Here is a 19,019-nt window from a genome sequence, read left to right as displayed (position 1 = left end):
GTTTTAGTATACATTTTTATAAACATATATTTATTTTAAAAAAAGTCAGCGAGAGAGAAGCCCGACCCGACCCGAACGTAATGATTGACATTTTAGGCCCGACCCGACCCGAATTTCGGGCCGGGTCGGGCTCGGGCTCGGGCTCGGGCTCGGGCTAAAGTTCTTACCTCTATTCATGAGTAACTTTCACTTTTGCCAAAAGTCATATTAACACCATATCTTTACTTTTTCAGAAGCACTGACACTCTTCTGAAGTATTTTCTGTTACTTCCAGCCCTACATTTGTTATATTACTTTAGTTACTAGTTACTTTACAGATTACATTATTAAAGGAACTGATTTTCTCATCAATCGGATGGAAGCAGTGACTGTGATCACAGTTTATACATGTAGATCTCTGGATCGGTCACAGAAGTGTTTAGTAACAAACAGAATCTGCAGTTAAACTTTATGAACCTTCATCTCTGAACGCTCTTCTGTTTTTTTCACCGTTCCCTGAAAACATTTGCCACTGACTCTATAAAGCTGTGAAGAGATGAGATGTAACCTCTGTCTTCCCATCATGCAGTGCAGCGTCAGCACTGACGTACTTCGGCATCTGTATGAACATCGGTTCGTTTGGCGTCGGCGTCTACTCCGCCCAGTTCTTCTCCGGCCTATCAGAGGCTCCCTGCCTGCTCATCCCGTTGGTTCGACTCGGGCGCCGCCCACTGAGCATGCTCGCTCTGTTCCTGAGTGGAGCGGCCTGCTTCCTGTCGTTACTGCTGTCCAGATACAACGGTGAGATATCTGCACTTTGTCTAACGTTACTGCGTGTCACAGAGCGCTAGCTCACGAGCTGGAACTTCCAACACGACATAAGACCAGAGTCATGATTTTACACATTATTTTAATGTTAGCATTTTAAAACATCAACTTAAATACTTCCTGAACATCAGCGTTTAAAGAAACATGTTGCTGCTAATGTTTGTATTGATAACATGCTAAATCATTAACTGGAGGCTATAGATTATGCCTACAGGTTTTTATATATTTTAATAACACGAGCTCACTAAAACCTTGATCCAAAACTTATTGTTTTAAGACATTATTAAAACATGTGCAAACATATGTTTTTGAAAAAGTTTTTAAAAGTTTGTCTTTTAATATCAATAAACATTTTCCAATATAACAAAATATTAAACATTAAACTTCAGGAAGGTGTTGTACATATTATTATATTTATATTCTTATACCTAAGTATATATTTTTCATTACACTAACATGAATAAATGAATAAATATGATACTCAAGTGTTTGAAACATACTACAGAAAATGCTAAATATATATTTTTAAAAACTATTTTTAGCTGCTTGTTTCTTAAAACCAGCTGATATTTTAGTGAAGAACACGATCACATCGTCTGCATAAAGGTGGATGTTGTTTTAACTCATATCCTAGTCTATTGTAATGTTAGCATTTGTAATTGGAGCTAATGGATTTCCTGAAGCTCTGGATTGTCTCTGAGAAACACAGAGATCCTCTGTGACATGTTATTGATCAGTGATCAGGTGATATTGGTTCTGTGTGCAGCTAAGCCGGAGCTGGTGATGAGCCTGGCCCTGCTGGGTAAACTCTGCATCCTGGCTGCCACCTTCATCTCTATTCTGTACAGCATTGAGCTGTTCCCCACTGTGGTCAGGTACACACACACACACACACACACACACACACACACACACACACACACACACACACACACACACACACACACACACTTACCTGCCTATATATGATGTGAACGGTGTCATTGTAATACAGGCAGCGGTGTGTGTCGTTGGTCAACTTGTGTTTCCGGCTCGGCTGTCTGGTCAACTCCCTCGTCCCCCCCAACTCGAATGGAGCGATCTCATTGGCTGCCATGGTTGTCTACAGCAGTGGACCAATCGTAGGCTGCAGCCTTTGCCTGCTGCTGCCTGAGACCAGCGGCGTCCCACTTCCTGATTCGGTGGAGGACTGTGACAGGCAGCCTCGGCCTCGCCCCCCCAGCATGAGTGCCCTCTGGAGGACACGGTGAGAAAAACCCCAGAGAGGATTTCACGTCTACACTGAAGATAATTTTCACATTTCTTTAGCAGGCGCCTGAATATTTCCTCAGAAAAACATGTCTTCAGGGTGCATTTACAGTGATATTACAGTAACGTTTGAACTTGGACCATGGAAGACGATATGATGTGGACCTGTTGTGTGTTACAGCTCAGCTGCAGGATGATTACTGCATTAAAACATTCAGGCAAGAAAATCTAAGAAGTTATTCAGTGTATACAAAACAAATACATGTGTGGGTTAAACTGCAAAGATTCTACTGGCTTCTTATTTCACCTTTTCAAAACACTTTCTTGTTCTGTTACTGCAACATCTTTAATATTTAGATAATAAACTCGTGACAATAGATTTTTCCAAGGCGGATTTTAAGCAAAATTCTCTGAAACCGTCCAGTTTGTATTTTAAACATGAATGTTTTTGATTAAAATAACTTGCATCCTTGAGCAAATTACAGTTTTCATTCTCAGAATGTCCTTCATATTCAGGAAAAAGGGAAATTCAAAACGAATCAGGAACTCAGCAGCTCTGATGATGTTTGCTCAGAATGATGAGGACGGTTTAGATAAAACACAGACAGAACAGGAAGTTATTGTCTTGATGCTCAGATTTTAGGGGTTCATATTAAAATGGGAGACGCCATAACATAACACTCTTTATTTCAACATCAGAGTTCAACACTCGTCAACACTCTGGCTTCACAGACCGCTGCAGGCTTCAATTCAAAACTATTGTGCAACACACACACACACGCACACACACACACACACGTGGAGCTTCTGATGTGAGTCACGTTTTCAGTCACGTTGCAACAACCAGAACATTAAAATTCATTTTTCAGTAAGTCACACATTCATAAAGGGATCTATCACATCACACAAACATTAACAGCTGCGGAGTGAATCATTCTGCTGAATAACAGTGTGTGTGTGTGTGTGTGTGTTTGTGTTTTCAGGAAGTTGGTGAGCAGCCAGACCAGGAAAACGGAGATCCCCCCCGCAGAGAAAGACGACACGCACAGCGGACTGATAGGAGCAGTCTGAGTGTTTAAAGTGTAACAAACGGCTTCATGTCTGTTTGTGTTTAGATGTTAAATTAAAGACCAAAGAAGAGGAAGAAGAAGAAGAAGAGGGTTTGTTTTTTTCTCATGTTGTTTTTATGTTGTTGTCACTTTGTTCTGTTTTATCACTGTGGAAATAAACTTTTATTGATCAGAATTCCAGAAGTGTTCATGTGTTTTACACAACAACCTCCAGGTGAAGCACCGCAGACTGCAGTTCCTCTAACGGCCACTCGAGGCTCTAACAGTGAGTCAGTCCTCACAGGAGCTCATGTTGAAATCTCCAACTGCACAGCAGAAATAAACATGTTTATCAGGCACATAATGCTTGTTTCTGTGCGGTTCATGGGACTGACAGACGGGAGGGGAGGGACGGACACGCCTGTTTTAGATTACGGAGCTTCTCTGGAGGGAAACCCAGCGTGGTGAGTGCTGACTTCACTCAGAGACTCAACTCATATTCACTGTTGTTGTTTTTGACATCAGTTTGTCAGCTGTTGATTTAACGTTATTCACATAGGTGGTTCTATGAAAACATAAAGGATTCTAATTACGTATGTTGAGTTTTAATGTTCGTCACATGGAAATGAGAAAATCAGTTCACGTTCATTTTGATGGCAGTTTAAGAAACCAAGTGAGTAGAACGCTCAGATTCAAAACCACATCAGGGAGGTTACAAACAAACAAACACACAAACAAACAAACTTGTGTTTCACCAACTCACCAGTAGAGTCTGTGTGTTTCAGCAGGACATCAGACTCCAACATGTTCTCTCTCGTTCTCAAAGGTCCAGTTGATCCATTCAGTCCAGAACACAGAATTCATCTTTAAATGGAGACAAAAAATACAACAAACTGAATTCTTTGTCAAGCTTTCATCCAAGATGGCTGCCGACCTCTGACTGTTTGATTGGCAGCTCATTGAGCAGATATATTCTCCGCCCACCCTCGAGCCTACAACAGCCAGTGAGTGCTGGTGTAGAGCAGTGAACCAATCATGTGCCAGCCTACAGATGATTGACACATCATGCAGCCAATGAGAGTTCAGATCCAGTCATATATATATATAGATTTTCTGTGTTGTGCTCTTTGAACAGTCAGTTTTTCCAGCTCAGCTCTTGTGTCTGATGTTTTATCAGCTCACAGTGTAAAGAAGGAAATAAAGAACAGTAATGAATCTCATACCCTAATGGGCAGTCATAAAGAAAAAAAGCGAGAAAAATAAAAATAAAACATTTAAAATAACCAAGTATAACAAAGTAAACATAAACTAAAAAATATACATTCTGTTTACATATCCGAAAAGGAGTGGGAAGAAGTATAGACTTATTTTATTCCATCCCCTTTTAATATAATTCCACTGAAATATTTTGCCCTCTATCAATATAATAATAATAATAATAATATTAACTTCCATTTGTCAATTTTCAATTACCTTTGTTCTATATCTAACAAAACATAAATCAATTAAAAATATTTATCTTAATTAACATATTATATTATTCTTTATATTATTATAATATATAACATACACACACATTGAAGATGACAGAGTACAATATTTACATATATAAACATAAATACACACAGACCTACACACATACATACACATATATACATACATACAGTATATATACATATACATACTGAAGATAACACAAAGATACATAAATAACACAACAAATAAACAATATACACCCAGTGATGATCATACACCCTCCTCATTTCTGTACCTTGTAAAAATCATGTCCTCATATATATTTTTAAAGAGGAGACTCAGTATTTACATGATGAGTGTTCATTAAATGTGAACGTGGACCGTGTCAGACCACATGATGTGGACCTGCAGCTGTGAGTTTACTCTGGTCTCAACTGTGAGACGTTCAGGATCATCGTTCAGTTTAAACACACAAACACTGATCAGTCAGCAGGTCAAGTTTAGTTTTTGTCTGATGTCGATTATCTTTCAGCGCTGTACGAGTGTTTCGTCTCTCTGGACAAAAACAAGCAAATTCTTTAAAAAGTTGTTTTTATTTATTATCCATTAAAAAAAATCATTCACCAAAACACCACATGATTATTTTAGCGAACAGAACTCTTCCTGTCGTGGTCGTTATGTATAAAACATGAGCAGATACAAAAATACATTCTCACCACCCGCAGCAGAGACGTTAGAGGTGAAGGTGAAGGTGAAGGTGGAGGTAAAGGTAAAGGTAAAGGTGGAGGTGAGGAAGTAACAGATCCCAGAAGCTTTAAATATTTTTTGATATGAACAGTCCAAAAAAACAACAAGGTGTATTTCAAAGTTGATAATTAATCATTAATTATGAAAGCATGTCGGACCCCGACACGAGGCTGCGCTCATAACCTGACCTCCACAAGTGCTGAGATTTCAGACACTTCACAGGCCCCTGAACTCACCACTGCAGGTCAGCTGTGCAGAAAATAATGATTCTTTACTTCAAGAGATAAAAGTTTTCATTCAGACATTCTGACTGTGTTTCTTCACCTCTCACAGCTCAGAGAAACACATTTCACTCCAACAACAAGAAAAAAAATCTTTCAACCCTTTTTTACTACAAGTGCAGAAACAAAGTCGCCGTCGCTGCTATTTTAAATTTAACTTCTTTAAACTTGAGTTTCTAACTTTTCTTTTATCTTTTATCGCAGTTCAACCGAAACATTTTGGTCCAAACAACAATTCAGAAAACAGTGACGATGATTCGAGAGCCGAAAGCTTTAAAATTGATTCTCAGACTCGAGCCAGTCGACCGTCTTCACACCGTCTTGGCTGTGAACGCCTCCTGTAGAAGCTGCTGTGTGGACGCAGTTCCTCCATCGGGCCGGCGCCGGTCAGAATGACACGAAGTTGGCGGGGAAGATCCCGACCCGCCCGTCGGCCAGTTCTCCCTCCCACCAGTCGTACTGTGAGTCGGTCTTGGTGATGACGGTGATGCGGTCGCCAGGGACGAAGCTCAGGTCGCCGGGCTGCTGACCCGTGTACGGGTGGGTCGCCGTGACGACGAGCTGACCGCTGGCTCCGCCCACTGCTGGTGTAAGTAAACAAGTAACTTTACTTCATTTAAAGAAATAATTCCACACTTGTAGAGAGAGTTTGATGGCACTCTGATGGAGACGAGGATGACAAATATTTGTTATTATTTTCTTGATTTATTGATTACATTAAGAATAACTTCCACAGCCCAGTGTGATGAACATTATTACTTTTAATCATTTTTATGATTAACTGACTTGCACCTCTGCAGTCTTTGCTAGCTTAGCTTAGCATAAAGATGTGAAACAGGTGGCTACAGTTAGCTTAGCTCCACCCACAGGTATAAAACTCACCTTTAATCACATCTGATCACCAGCTAACATGTCAAACCAGAACATCGCCACACGAAAACAGACGACTGTCGGATCAGAACGTTACAGATTCTATGATATCTTTTCTCATCATTTCTAAGAAAATTCATGAAAAGAAAATTGAGTCGAATCAAATTGAAAAGTGTTTAAAATGAGATTTATATGAATTAATTACTTATTTGTTAAACTTCATGTGAACAAATGTGAAGAAACTTGTTTAAATTATTGAATCAACACTGGAACATTTACCGGAGTGTGGAGAGTTCCTGGAGGAGGACTGACCTGAGAACACAGAACCATCATCAGAACCAGAACACATTAACTGGTGATGACAAGAATTATTAGTTTGAGCTGAATGAAGCAGCTGCAGTCTGATGTGTGACCACCAGAGGGAGACACACACACACACACACACACGCACACACACGCACACGCACACACACACACACACACACCAGGGTTATTGATGAGTTGTGTGTGTTGGTATCAGCTGGTTCACTGAAGTCGTGGGTTAATAAAACACCTGAGTACACAGTGTGTGTGTGTGTGTGTGTGTGTGTGGAGACAGTGTGTAATGATGTGTGTGTGTGTGAGAATAAAAACTCTGATCTGCAGAGAAGAGAATAAAAAAGGTCAGAGGAGGTAAGGAAGGAAAGATGGGATGTTAGGTGTTAGGAAAGGACGTGGAGGAGAAGGAAGGAGGAGAGGGAACTACAGTGGAAGGAAATAAAGGTAGTGAAGGAAAGTAGGGAGCAATGTAAAAGGAAAGAAGAAGGGAGGAGGAGATAAAGAAGGAAGGAGTGAAGGAAATGAGGTTGAAGAAAAGGAAAAGAGGTTAAAAGAAAATAGAAGGTAGGGAAGGAAAGGAAAGGAGGAAGTAATGAACAAGGAGAGGAGGTATAGATGCACATGAATAGGAAGTGAAGTAGGAGATAGAAAAGGAAAGGAAAAAAGGTAGATGTGAGCAAATCTAGGGGTGGAGAGGAAGAAAAGAAGAGAAGGATGCAAAGTAAGGTAGTGAAGGAAGGAAGGAGGTGAAGAAGGGAAGGAAGAAGAAGAATGAGAAGAGGAAGCAGTGAAGGATGTGAGGGGGGAGGAAAGGAAACTCACCTGAGGTGTCAGATTTATACATGGAGATGCTCGGATAGAGGATGTTCTTACTGCCTTTAGCTGCACCTGCACACACACACACACACACACATCATTACACACTGTCTCCACACACACACACACACACACATCATTACACACTGTCTCCACACACACACACACACACACACACACACATCATTACACACTGTCTCCACACACACACACACACATCATTACACACTGTCTCCACACACACACACACACACATCATTACACACTGTCTCCACACACACACACACACACATCATTACACACTGTCTCCACACACACACACACACACACATCATTACACACTGTCTCCACACACACACACACACACACACATCATTACACACTGTCTCCACACACACACACACACACACACACACATCATTACACACTGTCTCCACACACACACACACACACATCATTACACACTGTCTCCACACACACACACACACACATCATTACACACTGTCTCCACACACACACACACACACACATCATTACACACTGTCTCCACACACACACACACACACACACACACATCATTACACACTGTCTCCACACACACACACACACACACACACGGTACCAGTACTCTGGTCGGTGTTGGTGTTCGGAGGCTCGTAGCTGGCCGACGCTCTCTGCTGAGGAGGAGCTGGCGGTCTGGAAGGACCCGCCGACTGCAGGAGGAAAACACGCTGATCATCACAGTTTCCTCATGGAGACTCCAGCTGTGAGCTGTGAGTCGTGGCGGTACACTTCCTGTCAGCTGCAGGAAGCTCGATCAGTCTGTCAACACGTCTGAAGTGGAACACCATGAGTCCGAATGTCTCATTTACCTTGGAGCGCATGTTCTTGCTGCACCAGTCGGCCTCGTACGCCTCGGTGTAGGCCTCCAGGATGTGGTAGAGGTCGGAGCACTCTGACGGCGGCTCCACTTCGCCGTTTAAAATGGCCGATGCACGGATGTCCTGGGAGTAGAACCTGCAGTGAATACAGACAAACCCTCACATTCATTATCTACATCAGCGTTCACATGGACAGGCGCCACACACACGGAGGTGGTCGTACTTGCGGTTGGTGTCCTTGCGTTCGATCAGGTAAGATCCCTCCAGAGAAATACCTGCGAACAAACCTCTGGATCTGGCGTAGGTGAAGACCGCCGCCGTGCTGCGCAGAGCCACGTCTGCCTCCACGTTCCTGAGCGACAGGAAGACCAGAGATGAAGCGTCATGAATCAGACGGCCGGACACACGACAGGTCACTTCATCTTCATCTCGTCTGATCTGTGACGCTTTAGAACTCGTGTGTGTCGTCTGTGATCATGAAAACATTTCTGCTGACATCATGAAAGCTCGTCCGTCTACAGCCGGTCAAAAACTTACATCATCTCCTTTAAATCAGTTGAAATGATCCGTCAGCATCCATCAGAATCAAAAACAGGATCACGTTTGATGCCACGGAGCCTCATCATCCATCTAACCAACTGAACACCCCTCGCCTCAACCTGACGCCAACACACGTTAACTCCACACAAAGCATCACTGTGGAGAGGATCCCAACTGTCTGAACTCAGAATCCATCCAGGCTGAGGAGCGTTTTGTTTTGTCATAAAGTAAAATATATAAAGTATGTTTTGAAATCTCCTCTACATGCTTCAGAACTGCTCAGACTGAGAAACTAATTTAAATAAAGATATTTTCTACAGTATTTCATGTAGTTTTAACACGTGTCTGAATCATGACGGCGGCGCTTCCTGTCAGTCGGGTCGGAGAGAAAAGTGTCTCTGAACATCTGAGTCCAGACGGAGCGAGCTAAACGTTTTAGCTTTATTTTCTCTCTGTCTGCAGTTTCAAGAAATCAGTGCCAATTCTTATGTTAGAATTTGCCTGCGAGTCAAATACCTGGCCACGCCCACACACACCTTCCAACACACACACACACACACACACACACACACACACACACACACACACACATTAAAACCTGTTGAACCACCCTGAATCAACACTGACCTCCCGATTCTAAATTTAACTGCTCTCACATAAATCACAGCACTAAAGTAAATCACACTGCAGGTTGTAACTGCTCAACAGACGCTGAACAACTTGTGATTCTGCTTCAGGCCCCAAAACACAAACATCTGTCATTAAACGCCTCGTAAACCTGCAGCATCGAGCTGGAAGCTGTAATTTACATCAAACGCTCAGATCAGAGGCAATTAAGAGGCAGACAGACAGACGGAGCAGGTGCTCACCTGCCCATCGGTCCAACGGCGACCGTGAAGTTCCCGCCCAGCGTCAGGTTCCCGCCCTTCGTGAAGGCCTCGATGGCCCGGCGCTGGTTCAGGATGATCACCAGGTCCGACACCTGAGGGAGACATGTCAGAACCTCTTACTGACCCAGGTTCTGTCTCCTCTGGGTCATCAGATACACACAATGGACAAAAATATCAAATACAAGTAAAAAAGAACAAATGAAATAAAACAATACAAAAAGTATAAAAACAAAATGATAAAAATGTTAAATGAAACATAAAACAAAAAATTGAACAAAATAAGAAGAATAAACATAAAATAGCAAAAACAAAAGAAGCAGACGCGATCACTCACCTCCACCCCGATCTCAAAGCCTCCACCCAGACCAGCGATGCCGATGGCAGAAGGTGCTGACCAGCCTGAGCACACACACACACACACACGCACACACACACACACACACACACACACAGAGTGAAGATGTGCCCTGGGTCCTGCCTGTCAGGCTGCAGGTTTCTCAGAGGAATCACTGACGGCGGCGCTGGAGGACTCACAGCTGTGAGTCTGATTCTGTTCTGACCTTTTGAATAATAAAGTTTATCATCCTGAGGTGAGACTGTTCATCTGATATCTGTGTTGTTTTCTTTATTTCTCATTCATTTCATCTGAACTTTGTGAATTTGTTTTGTGCTGCACAGAAACAGAGATGTTCAGTCTGAAGTGAATGAATAATGTTAATCTGCTTCTGAATGATGGAAGCAGATTAACATCATTCATTCACTTCAGTTTGTGTCAAACTGAAGTCTGAAGCTGTTTCACATCTTTTCTGTGATATTATCAGAATCTAAAGAAAAGAAACGCAGTCTGGCCCTTTAATTCATCTCTGTACTTCTCTTTCTCCACTCTGATCAATTCTGGTATCAAATCAAGAATGTGTCGCTCCACTTTTAATCGGCGCCAGTGTTTTGTAATGTGATTTAGAGGTTCAGATTAGTCAGAGAGCCCTGAAACCACCGAGAAGCCCTGAAGAAGAGGCGAGGCGTCAGCTCGCTCCGTGTGATCCTTCTGGGATTCTGCGCTCGACAACAAGCTCCCGACATCCGCCACCGAAATACTAGCGGCAGCGGCGCCGGAAGAGCCGTGAGCAGCTGTGACACATCAGATGACTGCACGCCGCCGCTGCCAACGCTGCAGGGAGATTCTCTCTGTAACCACGGCAACATCAAACCTCCCAAAAAGAGAAAAGGTCTCTGTGGACCTCGGCAGGAAACACCCCGCTGCACGTCACCTGTGTTCTCTGTTTCTTACGTCGGTCGGCCAGGCGGGCGATGACGATGCCGCTGCCTCCTCTGGCTGTGATCATGAAGCCGGCCTTGATGACGGAGATGATGGCCAGACCCTCCGCCTTCGCTATCACATGAGCTGCAGCACACAGAACACACAAGTACACAGTTACTACAGCTTACAAGAGACAACAAGTGTGACTGTACCAGGAAAACACCAGGAGCCGGTCAACAAAGTCTGACTCAGGATGAAGTCCACATCCTGCAGATCCTGCAGATCCTGCAGATCCTGCAGATCCTGCAGATCCTGCAGGAAGATGTGTGTTGCAGGGTTTGGCATCAAAAAGGATAAAACGCGCTGTCTGACAGTCAGCAGGAGAGATCAGATGATGGTTCTCAGATCGTTTCACTGGAGTTTGGTGACGAGAACCTGATTCCATCAAAGCCTGAGACAAACTGGACCTGGTGCTCGTGAAAACAAGGGAACATTTATTTCATCTGACCAAACTGGAGTCACGTGAACCTCAAACGACTCTTCAGATAACTGAGAATCATCTCAGGAGAGATGAGCTGACACCGCTGCAGCTGAACACGCTGCAACTTCAAAATAAAAGTCAACTTGCTTTTAATTTGAAATGAAAGAGTGTTTCTGTTTCACTTGCATGTGAAGGAAACAACACGGACATTAGAACCTGAGTCCTGACTCCTGGATTACCTCGTGTGTGCATCCAGCCGACAGAGTGAACCTGCACGACTCGCTCGGCCTCACCGTCTTTCCTTTCTGTTTTACTTCCTCTCACCTTTTGGTTTCCTGTCCGTCTCACTCTGACAGACCAGGTGACCGGCTGACAACACTGAAGCATCCTGTTACTGTAAAATCTTTACTGTATTTATGTTGTTTTTACCCGGGATGAGTTTGTCCGGTCCGTTCCTGTTGGAGATTTCCGTGAAGTCTCTCAGGATCTTGGCGGCTTTCTTGGCCTCCGACCTCATGTTGGACGGGATCGGGTTACTCACTGCAGACACACACACACACACATTACACACACACACACACACACACACATTACACACACACACACATTACACAGTTGTCATTTTAGCTCATTCATGAAGTTTTACTTTAGACGCACACAAAGCGAGAAGTCACATCGCTCTTCAAAGAGTTCCTTTGAGTTGAACTTATCTTATCTACATCTGAGCAAACTTCCCGGGGAGCTGATTTTTATGTGTTTCATCATGTTTCGTAAATCTGATTTATCCAGTTTGATCCTTCAGATTATAAGAAGGTCAGAACGTTCCAGCCGGACCATAAAAACATGAGGAGATTCAGTTTAATGTGACATAAATCTGTAAGTGTTCAACTTCTTCTTCCCGTTCAGTGTCTCTGGCTGATGTCTGACGTTTAGCCTGGTGAAGCTGCAGGCGTTAGCTGTGTTAGCATGTTGTAGCTCAGCTGAGGACGAGGCGTTCAGGCTGCGTGTGGTTGTGTCATGTGTCAGGAATGTGCTGGTTGCAGCAGGCGGCATGTTGGCAGACTGGTCTCTGTCTGACTCTGCTGTCACTGTTGGAGCTCCGACTGCAGAACCAGGAAGCTGCAGGACGACTGGTTCCACCCGGGTGCAGCACTTCCTTTAAAAAAGAGGCCAGCAGCTCTGTGAGGCCGCTTTTACACACAGCTAAAGCTAGCTAACCGGGGTCATTGTGGCATCATGTGTTAGCATGCTAACATCAGTAGGTTCTAGTCATCATTCAGGAGGTTCTCCTGATCTTGTCTTTGCCCAGAAGTTAGAAGTTTACGTTAGTCCTCAAAGAAGTTCCAGCTGTTCAGGAAGATGTTCTGATTGTCCATGAGGAGGTTCTAGTTGTCTCTGGTTTGGTTCTACCGGCTGATGTTCTGTCTATATCTTCTGTTAGTCTTTGAGGAGTCCTGAGTTCTGTGAGGAGGTTCTGGAGGTCACTGTGGATGTTCTGGAGGTCTATAACGACGTCCGTCTCTCTGGTTAACGGCCGTCTGAGAAGAGGTTCCATTCATTCTGTTCTAGTGTCTGAATGAGACTACAGAGGTTGTCGGGGACATTAAACGTCCTCACAGCAACACGGAGACTCATCTACTCACTAGTCCGTCTCTACAGGCCACTTTAGTTCCACACTGTTCTAACTCTGACTTTACAACTTGGACACTGATCAGTTTATAGAAACCTGGATAGTAATTGTGCAGTAAGACTCTTAGTGGTGGAGACGTTTCAGTCATGTGACCGTGATGTCGTCTGTTTGTAGCCTAACATTAGCTTCTTACTGCTACACAGTTAATGTAGCTTCACACATCACAGAGTGGAGTTCATCTGTGGAGGTTATCTGGATCAACAGAACCTGGACGGATCAGAACCCAGTTCACTGATCCCACAGAGGAACCAGAGAGATGCTAACAGTTAGCCACAGAAAGCTAAACTGAGTCGTATTGATAGAAGTGTGAAAACATTTCCTGTGGTCACATTATTATGATCTACCTGTAACTCTCCTGATTCACTGGAACATGTTGCAGCTTATCATCCAGAAGACAGAGACACTAAATAACAAGGTGTACAGACAGACAGACAGACAGGTGTACAGACAGACAGACAGACAGGTGTACAGACAGACAGACAGACAGGTGTACAGACAGACAGACAGGTAGACAGACAGGTGTACAGACAGACAGACAGACAGGTGTACAGACAGACAGGTGTACAGACAGACAGACAGACAGGTGTACAGACAGACAGACAGACAGACAGACAGGTGTACAGACAGACAGACAGACAGGTGTACAGACAGACAGGTGTACAGACAGACAGACAGACAGGTAGACAGACAGGTGTACAGACAGACAGACAGGTAGACAGACAGGTGTACAGACAGACAGACAGACAGGTGTACAGACAGACAGGTGTACAGACAGACAGACAGACAGGTGTACAGACAGACAGACAGACAGGTGTACAGACAGACAGACAGGTAGACAGACAGGTGTACAGACAGACAGACAGACAGACAGGTGTACAGACAGACAGACAGACAGGTGTACAGACAGACAGGTGTACAGACAGACAGACAGACAGGTGTACAGACAGACAGACAGGTAGACAGACAGGTGTACAGACAGACAGACAGACAGACAGGTGTACAGACAGACAGACAGACAGGTGTACAGACAGACAGGTGTACAGACAGACAGACAGGTAGACAGGTGTACAGACAGACAGGTGTACAGACAGGTGTACAGACAGACAGACAGGTGTACAGACAGACAGGTGTACAGACAGACAGACAGACAGACAGGTGTACAGACAGACAGGTGTACAGACAGGTGTACAGACAGGTGTACAGACAGACAGGTGTACAGACAGACAGACAGGTAGACAGACAGGTGTACAGACAGACAGACAGGTGTACAGACAGACAGACAGACAGACAGACAGACAGACAGGTGTACAGACAGACAGGTGTACAGACAGACAGACAGGTAGACAGGTAGCAGGTGTCTCCTGCTCTTCAACAGAACCTTCTCTCCTCTGTAATAAACTAATAAACTTACTTTTCTCTCTTCTTCCTCTCTGCTCCGACTGTTTACCTGCCGACGGCTCCTCTCTTCGCTCCACTTCCGCCTCACCTGACTCCCCTGACAGCCCCACGTCACGTAACGACACGTCACGTGACGATGAACGGCATTAAGGTAAAACGTGCCCACCTGTAGGTGAGATGCTGTGGGACGAGCCAACAGAGGATCAGGAACAGGTACTGTGGAGTTGATTGGCGGATCGAGAGGTGTTGGCGGGGAGCGCGTGGACGGACCTGACAGCAGCTGTGCGCGTGTCCGGACCGGCCGGGCGCGCTCGCGAGGGCGGAGCATCGTTTCCCCTGAGTTCAGTCTGGCAGGTGGAAACAGCTGCGAATCATCTGTCAGCTGATTTATGGTATATTTATCATCTGTACTGTGTTTATTAACTCAGTGCTGGTTCAGTTTCATTATTACAGTATTCGATCTGAAAGGAAGAAACTTCAGACCAGAGAAAACACCGTGAGAAACTCTGTGGAGAGACTTTACCTGATCCGAGGCCAGTTTCACATCACACTGATCTTTACATCATACTGATTTACACACAGATCGAAGACAGCAAGTCAGAAGCTAAACGTTTAAAGAGACCCTAACCCTGATCACACCCCGGTGGAAAACACGCTAACTTTATCACTCTGCTCACACTGAGGGACAAAAACAGCAGATACACCTGTAACACCTGTTTACTTTGGTCTTTGATTAAAGGAGCAGTTCACTTAAACATTAAACCTCAGTCCTCTCTTCCTCCTGATGATATAAAGTCCTCCTCTCCTCCTCCTGAGGATATAAAGTCCTCCTCTCCTCCTCCTGATGATGTAAAGGCCTCCTCTCCTCCTCCTGAGGATATAAAGTCCTCCTCTCCTCCTCCTGATGATATAAAGTCCTCCTCTCCTCCTCCTGATGATGTAAAGTCCTCTTCTCCTCCTCCTGATGATATAAAGTCCTCCTCTCATCCTCCTGATGATATAAAGGCCTCCTCTCCTTCTCCTGATGATATAAAGGCCTCCTCTCCTCCTCCTGAGGATATAATGTCCTCCTCTCCTCCTCCTGAGGATATAAAGTCCTCCTCTCCTCCTCCTGAGGATATAAAGCCCCCCTTTCCTCCTCCTGAGGATATAAAGTCCTCCTCTCCTCCTCCTGAGGATATAAAGTCCTCCTCTCCTCCTCCTGAGGATATAAAGCCCCCCTTTCCTCCTCCTGAGGATATAAAGTCCTCCTCTCCTCCTCCTGAGGATATAAAGTCCTCCTCTCCTCCTCCTGAGGATATAAAGCCCCCCTTTCCTCCTCCTGAGGATATAAAGTCCTCCTCTCCTCCTCCTGAGGATATAAAGTCCTCCTCTCCTCCTCCTGAGGATATAAAGCCCTCATTTCCTCCTCCTGAGGTTATAAAGTCCTCCTCTCCTCCTCCTGAGGATATAAAGTCCTCCTCTCCTCCTCCTGAGGATATAAAGCCCCCCTTTCCTCCTCCTGAGGATATAAAGTCCTCCTCTCCTCCTCCTGAGGATATAAAGTCCTCCTCTCCTCCTCCTGAGGATATAAAGTCCTCCTCTCCTCCTCCTGAGGATATAAAGCCCTCATTTCCTCCTCCTGAGGTTATAAAGTCCTCCTCTCCTCCTCCTGAGGATATAAAGTCCTCCTCTCCTCCTCCTGAGGATATAAAGTCCTCCTCTCCTCCTCCTGAGGATATAAAGTCCTCCTCTCCTCCTCCTGAGGATATAAAGTCAGTGAGGTGTTGCGTCTCTGAGAAGTGACATCAGCATTAAAATGAACTGAGACTCTGCTCATGTTAGCTAATGACAGCTATTTAAATGCTAACAGCATCAACTGAAATATAAATGTCATCAGAAACACTTTAGCTGTGATTACTGGTTTTAATTGGCGTTATTGAAGGTGCAGTTATATAAATGTCAGCAGAAACAATAGCAGCAGTGAAGGAGGAGCAGCACACTGAGGTGACTAACACCTGTGGCAGGTCGTGACTAATCTGTGATGAATTATACCTGAATCAAGGCCAGGTATGTCCTGCTACTGTCCACACACACACACACACACACACACACACACACACACACACACACACACACACACACACACACACACACACACACACACACACACTGCATGCTCTTTAAATAAACACATATTTCTACTTGCCACTCTTTATACTCGGGGTCACGCACACTTGGTGAGTCTCACATACCTGGGAGGGGATGTTTGACTGACAGGTGAGGACAGAGGCAGACAGAGAAGACACAGGTAACGATGTGGTTTCTCGGTGTGAGACAGGTTCGTTAGCAGTCCATCCCTGATTACAGCAGGTATCGCATGTGAACAGCAGCTGTGTCTTGATGTGAGAACCTGTAATATCCCTCCACCTCCACGTCACTGACAGAACATGGAAAAACCACAATGTCTCCCTGATTAATAGACATTTCCAGGTGCAGTTCTTCTTCCTTGAGTTAGCTGCTAACTGCTGCTAGCTGCTTTTTAAACTTTTTAAGATTAAGCCGACTAGTTTGTACGTTCTGCAGCTGCATGAACACAAAACAAGTCTCCAGACACCAGCAGGCACCTGTATCTACACCTGTATCTTCAGGGGAGATCAGACTCATGGTGACGACAAGCTGGCAATGTCTGATGTCTGGGACAGACTCGGCAGGGAACTGCCAAGAAAACTGAGATTCATTTAACAGCTGAAAGAACAAGAAGATGATTTGGGGGACACGGCAGCAGTAGGACTTTCATGGAGCAGAGGACCTGGAAAGGACTCTTCTCAAACTAGAAGATCTGGCGTTCTGGCACTGGGCATGACCTGTAGTGGACTAGATGATTCAACACAGGACATGGTCCATGTATAGAGGACTGGATGGACCTGGGAAATGGCTACAAGGGACAAGATGACTTGTAAAGGACTGGATGACTGAACCAGAGGACTTGAAGTAAACACAGAAGTGAAGGAACAACATGGAAAATGTCTCAAACTTGAGTAGGACCAGTGAACTGAACTGGTTTCTGTAGACTGGGTGGGCTAACACACACACACACACACACACACACACACACACACACACACACACACACACACACACACACACACACACACACACAGTGGAAACCCATTAAGGAGACAAATGGCTGCGGAGAGACGGACTGTGTTTATCCAGCCGGCTATTTAAAGAGACAGAGAGGAGAGATTAATGTGAGCAGAGAAGAAGAAGATAAAAACATGAGAAGAAGAAGAAGAAGAAGAAGAAGAAGAAGAAGAAGAAGAAGAAGAAGAAGAAGAAGAAGAAGAAGAAGAAAGAAATTATTCACATTCCCAAATTTTGCTCAGTGATATTTTGTGGTTCCATGAAGGTTTGAGTTGTTCTGTCGGATCACAGAATGGATCTGTAGTGTGGTGGTTGTTCTGGAGGTTAACTGAGTTCAGAAACACATTACAGAACAGGAGTACGTCTGATGAGGAGCAGATAAAAATAGGAAAAGAAAATAGGTTATAAGGAACAAACAAATGGTCCCTGTGTGCAGTCATGAGGACTGTGGCAGGCCAGGATGGATCCTCCGATATCATGTGAACGCAGACGGGTTTGAATCCAAACCTCTGCTGAACCCGGCCACACAGAAACACACTGATCAGGACCAAACCGGCTGCTGGCGTCTGCGAGAGACCACGCAAAGATCCGATTCTCACTGCTGCATGTTGTTACTGCCTGGTTCTGCTGCCTGGTTCTGCTGCTCCCAAGAGGCCAGAAGATGGTTTCATGAGCATTGATACGACTGAATGAGTCCAAAGATCTGATCCGTTCAGTCCAAACAGCTCCGACTGTCTGCCAGAGACAGAACCATTCACAGAGGTGTGTGTGTGTGTGTGTGTGTATGTGTGTGTGTGTGTGTGTGTGTGTGTGTGTGTGTGTGTGTGCGTGTGCACACACGCACACACACACACACACACACACACACACACACACACACACACACGCACACACACACACACACACACACACACACACCTCTGACAGTTTGCTTAATTACGTTATAATGACTGTAAGCGATATTTTAAGCATGTCGAGCCAAAGACAGACAGACAGACAGATCATTACCTAGATGAAGGAATTCTGGGTAATTACGTGGAGGCTATTAATACTACAGCGGCGTGTCATAACTATAATGGTTACCATGGTAACAGTTGAGTAGAAGTCACAGCTGCGTCAGATATTCGACTCTTTCGATTAAAC

At 44.5% G+C, this 19,019-nt stretch overlaps 2 protein-coding genes across 6 annotated transcripts in view; one reads left to right on the top strand and one right to left on the bottom strand.

Moving 5' to 3' along the window:
* LOC119015128 (solute carrier family 22 member 13) overlaps positions 1–3,312 on the top strand; it is an 8,513-nt gene extending 5,201 nt beyond the window's left edge. The window contains exons 7-10 of one of the 2 annotated variants that reach the window (XM_037090819.1): positions 569–780; positions 1,574–1,682; positions 1,802–2,053; positions 3,039–3,312. In XM_037090819.1, coding sequence (XP_036946714.1) covers positions 569–780; positions 1,574–1,682; positions 1,802–2,053; positions 3,039–3,126 — 661 coding nt within the window. In that variant the 3' untranslated portion in view covers positions 3,127–3,312. The remainder of the gene's footprint in view (positions 1–568; positions 781–1,573; positions 1,683–1,801; positions 2,054–3,038) is intronic. The other variant, XM_037090820.1, reaches the window with a different exon arrangement.
* Positions 3,313–5,154: 1,842 nt separating this feature from the next.
* Positions 5,155–15,019, bottom strand: sh3yl1 (SH3 and SYLF domain containing 1). Of its 4 annotated transcripts, none has more exons than XM_037090843.1 (11): positions 14,764–15,019; positions 12,092–12,202; positions 11,212–11,325; positions 10,258–10,322; positions 9,903–10,015; positions 8,717–8,845; positions 8,485–8,629; positions 8,241–8,325; positions 7,619–7,684; positions 6,758–6,790; positions 5,155–6,189 (listed from the first exon to the last, which is right to left on the bottom strand). In XM_037090843.1, coding segments are annotated over exons 1-11 (1,056 nt in total). In that variant the 5' UTR covers positions 14,765–15,019; the 3' UTR covers positions 5,155–5,995. The 4 variants fall into 4 exon arrangements, with proteins under 4 accessions (XP_036946738.1, XP_036946737.1, XP_036946736.1 ...); XM_037090842.1 differs by having other exon boundaries at positions 5,155–6,192; positions 14,764–15,017; XM_037090841.1 differs by having other exon boundaries at positions 8,235–8,325; positions 14,764–15,016.
* Positions 15,020–19,019: the final 4,000 nt, after the last annotated feature.

This window comes from Acanthopagrus latus, chromosome 24, assembly GCF_904848185.1.
Source record: "Acanthopagrus latus isolate v.2019 chromosome 24, fAcaLat1.1, whole genome shotgun sequence".
NCBI classification, from domain to species: domain Eukaryota; kingdom Metazoa; phylum Chordata; class Actinopteri; order Spariformes; family Sparidae; genus Acanthopagrus; species Acanthopagrus latus.
The sequence above is the reverse complement of the archived record's forward strand: the minus strand, read 5'-3'. Positions and strand labels throughout refer to the sequence as shown.